General features: G+C 35.5%; 1 protein-coding gene across 1 annotated transcript; it reads left to right on the top strand.

The window, feature by feature from the left end:
* The first annotated feature begins 906 nt into the window (after nucleotides 1-906).
* On the top strand, nucleotides 907-2614 carry LOC113305284 (putative vacuolar protein sorting-associated protein 13A). Its single transcript, XM_026554356.1, has 3 exons — nucleotides 907-1092; nucleotides 1182-1502; nucleotides 2435-2614. The coding sequence occupies exons 1-3, from the start codon at nucleotides 907-909 to the stop codon at nucleotides 2612-2614; spliced, it is 687 nt and encodes a 228-aa protein (XP_026410141.1).
* The last annotated feature ends 4186 nt before the right edge of the window (nucleotides 2615-6800 follow it).

Here is a 6800-nt window from a genome sequence, read left to right on the forward strand (position 1 = left end):
TTTTTTTGGGTTGATCCATTAGTACGTATGTGTAGTACTGAAATATGTTCTTTGATTCGACTATATTCATGGATTCATCACTTTTTACTTACATGTAGTTGATTTTTTAGTTCATGAATACGCAGTACGTATATGGCGTACTGATAGAAACTTCTTTTGATTTTGTTTTATTCAAAGTTTTGCCACTGTTTTTTGGTTCGATCCATGAGTATGTATGTGTAATACTGAAACATGTGCTTTGATTCGGTTATATTCATGGATTCATCACTTCTTCTTTACATGTGGTTGATTTTATAGTTTATGAATACGCAGTACGTGTATGGTGTACTGATAGGAACCTCTTCTGATTTTGACATTGTCTTTGGATTCGATCTATGAGTACGTATGTGTAATACTGAAATATGTGCTTTGATTATGTTATATTCATCAATTCTTCTTTACATGAAGTTGATTTTTAGTTCATGAATACGCAGTACGTATATGGTGTACTGATAGAAACTTCTTATGATTCTGTTGTATTCAGAATTTTGCCACATTTTTATTTCTTTGATCCATGAGTACGTGTGTGAAATGCTGAAATATGTGCTAATTTTGTATAGTTATTCTGTGTTTACAGTGCATATAAAGGTTTTCCTTTATTTTTCCTATGATTTAATACTGTATTAAAGAAATATTAGAGATTAATTGGTATGATCCTACAGTATATGTGATGTAAAACGTTTTCTAGTTCATTTATCATTGATTCTAACAAGGAAACTTTGTTGTTTGGGATCTTGAATAATGAGTTATCAGTTCTGTAAGACTCTTATTCATGATATTTGTATCTGTATAACATCTCATGTACGTACCTAAACCGTGCTTACATTACAGGTTCATTTAAGAAAGGTCATGCACCGGAATAGGTTCATGAGGCAAAGCTCTGTTGTTCCATCCATTGTCAATCGTGTATGGCGAGATCTGATCCATAATCCTTTACATTTGATATTCTCAGTAGATGTTCTTGGTATGACAAGCTCAACATTGGCTTCTTTAAGTAAAGGCTTTGCTGAGCTGTCAACAGATGGGCAGTTTCTGCAATTACGTATGAAGCAGGTAACTAGTATATTTTGATACTATTCATAGATGAATAAAGGTAACTCGTAATGGGGATTAAATAATGCGTTGTTTCACCGTGGAATCAGGTATGGTCTAGAAGAATAACTGGGGTTGGTGACGGTATTCTTCAAGGAACTGAAGCCCTTGCTAAAGGGTTTGCTTTCGGCGTGTATGGGGTTGTAACAAAGCCTGTTGAGAATGCAAGGCAAAATGGTCTTCTCGGTTTTGCTCATGGGCTGGGACAAGCTTTCCTAGGGTTCATTGTTCAACCAGTTAGTGGAGCATTGGATTTTTTCTCACTAACAGTAGACGGAATTGGTGCAAGTTGTACTAGGTGTTTAGAAGTCTTTAATAACAAGACCGCCTTCCAAAGAATCAGAAACCCTCGTAAGCAGTGCGGCAGATATGTACTCAAATTTGTAAACAGTGTAGCAGATATGTATTCAAATTTGTAAACAGTGTAGCAGTTATGTACTCAAATCTATGGTCCTTTATATGTTTTAATTAAATTTGGACCTCCAGATAAATAAAATCCCGATTTGGTAGAAATATGTTATTTCACACGTACTTAAACAGTGGGGTATATTAGTCATTTTCATGTTTTCAAATAACTTTGGACCTTAGAATAAGAGTAAAATCTAGTTGGACCCTGCTATAAATAACCTTATGGGCTTAGGACCAAACAAAAAATTTTCCATAAAAAATTACAATTGGATACGCCTTTCACTCGAAAGAGTAAAGATTAAGGGCGATGAACCGAAAATATCGAAGAAAATCTCTTACAAGCTGTAAGAAAATGAGACCTCAAGAGAGACAAACTCATCTAAGCCCAAAATCCGTGACAATATGAGATACCCTGATAGGAACTGCCCATGTAAGGTAGAAAGTCCAACAAAAATAAAGCCCTAAGCAAAACATCATCATTACCAAAAACACGTCGTCGTCGCCGCCACCATTTTCACCACCACTGTATCAGACCATTATAAAAAATCTCCCTGAATATCAACAGAACTAGCATCATTAATGCCGATTAAGAACTGAAGATGGAAGCTTCTTTTTTTTTTTTTCCAAAAACCAACGCCACTGTTGGTTAAGAACTGAAATTGAGAAATTACGTCCTGAATATCAACAGAACCAGCACCACTAATGCCGATTAAGGACTGATTATGAAAGCCTTTTCTTCTTTATAAACCAACACCATTGTTGGTTAAGAACTGAAAATGAGATTTGGGGGCAAGGGATGTGTTGGAGATGTAGGGGATAGGTATAAGGGATGGGTGTAGGAGATCTATGAGATGGGTAGTATAAGAAATTGTCTGATGGGGATTATATTAATTAGGTTGAGAATCTAGGTGTTTGCACGATGGTGATGAAATTGATATATGATTTTTATGATTGTATGGATGATGAGGTAAACAAGTGGTTGCAAATCCACCAACAGTACTTCGAAAGATTGTTGAGGCGAGATTGGCAGAGGAAAAATGAAAAGGAAGACATCTTCTTCGATCTAGAAAGTTAAAGAGATGTGGTAAGAGACCAATGGATACCACCATAACTCTCTCCAACATCCCAGAGGTACCCAATGACAAATCTAATAAAATTATAATTGAATTAAAAGCTTGCTCGGATCTAGTCAGAAAAGGGGCGGCGATTTTGTCCGTTGTAGTCAGGAAGTTTTTAGAACTAATACTTCAATATAATTAAGGTGTGTAACTGAATAACCCATCTATCAGATGATGTTGAGGTTGAATTATTTTACCCATGTAGTCGGGGATTTTCTCTACTTGCTCATCTTGTACGATTTTGAATTTCGAACTTAAATAAAGTATTTCCGCAGTATATTGTTTTAACCTACAACCAAATCTTAGGTATAAGCAAGAATATTCCTCTTCATACCTGGAACAACTTATATATAGCTTAGCCCAATTTCCAGTTTTGTGGGTAAACCACTGATGATGAATGATTTCACAATCAATAAAATCCGACTTTCAAATGCAAGAGTGCTTGTTGAAATTGCTTTGGTTGTCAAATCCTTATCCTTAATCCTTTGTGGATTTGATGGAAATTTTGTGAAGCGTCTCCCTGTGAAACATCATGGAAACCACAAAAGTGTATACTCTGTGAATCTTTTGGTCACTCTAACAACAGATGTTCTTTGAAGAAAGCAAACACAAAGCTCATTAGGCTCCTAAAAAAAGCGAAATTCTGAAATTTTGGGAAACACTCGACAATTATCTAAGGAAGGAGAAATAATGAAGGCAGGTGAGTATTTTGTGGACATTGAGAACTAAAAGGTTAGTAATATGATTAACACCAACCAAATAGGTACCTCCCTTTACTCAATTTACGAAGTAGGATAATCAGGAGGAAAAAAACCAACCAAATAGGTGAGGATATTGTGAACTCAAAGGTTATTATTAAGAATTCAAAGGAGGATAATCGGGAGGAAAACCAAGCTTTAAAAGAAAACGTCGCAGGTGAGAATTTGAGAAAAAAATATGGAGTTCTTGAAAAAGCGGGGGTCTAACAACCACACCTAATATTTCACTTAGCAATCTATATGGAGTAACTCCAATATACTTTCAGGAGAATCAACTAGACAGTCAGACTCAATCTTAAGAAAAGTATATCCAAAAGTTATATCTCTATTTCTCAATTCAATATGCAATCAAACAAATAGGAATTTACGAGCCCGATTGAATATAAGAAATAACTTGGACGGTATCAAAAAACAATATCCAAGTGTCACTCAATTTAATCAACAACCAAAGGTTGGACTCACAATTGATTGAACTTACACACAACCTGTGATATTTCAATTATATAAACAAATATAATGCGGAAAAGAAATAACACATACACCAGAAATTTTGTTAACGGGGTAACCGAAAATGCCGAAAAATCCCGGGACTTAGTCCAGATTTGAACACCACACTGTATTAAGCCGCTACAGACACTAGCCTACTCCAAGTTAACTTCAGAATGGAATGTAGTTGAGACCTAACCAATCTCACACTGATCAAGGTACAGTCGCGTTCCTTACGCCTCTAGAACCACGCCGGATTCTGCACACTTGATTCCCTTAGCTGATCTCACCCACAACTAAGAGTTACTACGACCCAAAGTCAAAGACTTGATAAACCAATCCGTCTAACATAAAAAAATCTATTGAATAGATAAATTTGTCCCCCACATATATACCTATGAGTTTTGTTCTTTTTTTTGATAAATCAAGGTGAACATGAACCAATTGATACACCAGACTTATATTCCCGAAGAACAGCCTAGTAATATCAATCACCTCACAATAATCTTAATCGTATGGTAGCGGAACAAGAAATTGTGGAATCACAAACGATGAGACGAAGACGTTTCTGAATACTTTTTATCTTACCTATCGGAGATTAAATCTCGAGAAAATCTTAGAGAAGATAGTACTCAATACGATAGTAAACAGCAAGATCAGAACACCCAACTACAGAGAAAATAGTTGGGTCTGGCTTCACAATCCCAATGAAGTCTTCAAGTCGTTAACCTACTGGGTTTTGGAAAACCCTAAGATTAAAGAATAATCGAATCTAGTCGCAACTGATATCACACAGGAGGTGTGGGTATTATGTTTCCCAGTTGCTAGACTTCTCCTTCATATGGTCTTCAAATCAGGGTTTGCAATCAATGTTACCTTGGTAAAAAAGAATTCAATATTCACCGTTAGATAAAAACCTGATTAGACTCAAGCTAATATCTTTCAACCGTTAGATCGAACTTAACTTGTTACACACAAATGAAAAGTGACTTCATTTAGATATGAGTAACCGTACCTAAACATGTACACCTTGTTGGTTCAACAATAGTTAACCGAAGTTACCTATATGAACACTTTCATATCAACCATATTCATCTTAACCATAAATAGTTCAAATGACTCAAATGAAACTAGTTCTAGAGTTTTTCAATTGTTTATATTCTCATAGAAGTATACAAGATACAATTGAAGCAAAATCGATTTTGATTCACTCAAATCAATTCATGGACATTATAACCACGGTTCGCAAAAGATTGCATTCCTTAATATATATGTATTAGTTCATGAACAAACCGATTTTAGAACATAACCTATTCAAGTATGCAAACCGGTACACATACCTAAGTAGTCGGACTTAGTTTGGGTTCACCAGTATGCGAATGGGTACGCATACCTTCCAAAACTCGGTTGAATTTCCGGAACTTAAAACTCACGCCACGCATACCCGTATGCATACTAAGTTCCCGAACTTTCATTAACCAACCAATACGCTTACGGGTATGCATACAATTGTTCCCGGACTTGGAATAACTTGCAACAGTTAGCATACAAGTACGCATACTTTGTTATATCCAATCATGGTTATTTGTTCTAAACTCTCATTTAAATCATTGAAACATTCTTGGAAGACGACAATAGATGTCTCACACAAATTATTAGCTTCAAAGAAATTTTCAAGTGATCGAATGATCAATACGAAACATCCCGAGTCTACATCAAATGACTGTCTCACACAAATCATGTAACATGTTACAAGGCGATTTTCACATGATCATCTTTTGAATTTCGTCAAGAATACAAGATGAACTTGGCTAAAGCGAAAGTTTACCAACACAGATTTCGATAAATATGTAAGCGAGTTAAACTCAACTCGAAAAATCAAATGTGTATAATCGAAGTCTATATAGCTATACGACTTTTGTCTCAAATACGAGATAGAGTATATAGAATTTTGAGTGATGGATAAGTTCAAGTCCACATACCTTTTGTTGATGAAGTTCCATAAGCTCTCTTAGTAGTTCTTCGTCTTTAATTGATGAACGCCGTGAAGTCTAATTCTCAACTACACTTTCTTTCCTAATCCGGGACTTAGCTATATAAGTAGACTAGTAATCAAGACTTATAGTTTTGACAACTAAACTTGACAAATAAGCTTGAGATAGCAACCCTTGCGAGTTCGACTGAGCAGTGCTCTAATAATCTCCCCCTTTGTAAATTTTAGTGACAAAACTATCAATACATATGGATTACAAAATAAATAAACTTTGTAGATTCTCATCCAAATTCTTGATTTCCTTGGTTCTTCAACATTACTCGAAATCTTCGTCACTTCCAAGTACTCCAATGATTTTGAACGTGTTCAACTCAGCATCATAGTTGTTGAAGATCCATAGCTATAAAATTATATGAAAACAAGATGTTTTCGTATTGTTATACAGTGCCATAGTATTATTACACAGCAAAGTCCAATTGTATCACAACTTTGACACCAATACTATAGTGATATGTATCACTCCCCCTTAGTCAATACTTCATCTCACATGAAAACCACTCCCCCTTACATAATAATCCGTAAACCATATGTATTTGTAGTGTGATGATAGACGCATTTTATGTGTCTAATATATCTCAATTGTATATATTGTTAGTGCTCGATTTTATACTTATTTGGTTATTTTATGTCTTTGTAGGCGTTTTTGGAGAAATAAGCTTTTGCGGGAAAATTGGCTCGAAAAGTGGTATTTGCGCTCGTGGGAGAAAATTAGTATTCGGACTCTAAGTTTTGATAAGGGGCACCTCAAATGATAAGGGGTACTCAATTGCTATTCGCACCCCTTCAGAGGATAGGGGCACTCCACCTCATGACTTTCATACGAACAGAAAATGGCGGGAAATTTGT

This window comes from Papaver somniferum, chromosome 8 (assembly GCF_003573695.1).
Source record: "Papaver somniferum cultivar HN1 chromosome 8, ASM357369v1, whole genome shotgun sequence".
NCBI classification, from domain to species: Eukaryota; Viridiplantae; Streptophyta; class Magnoliopsida; order Ranunculales; family Papaveraceae; genus Papaver; species Papaver somniferum.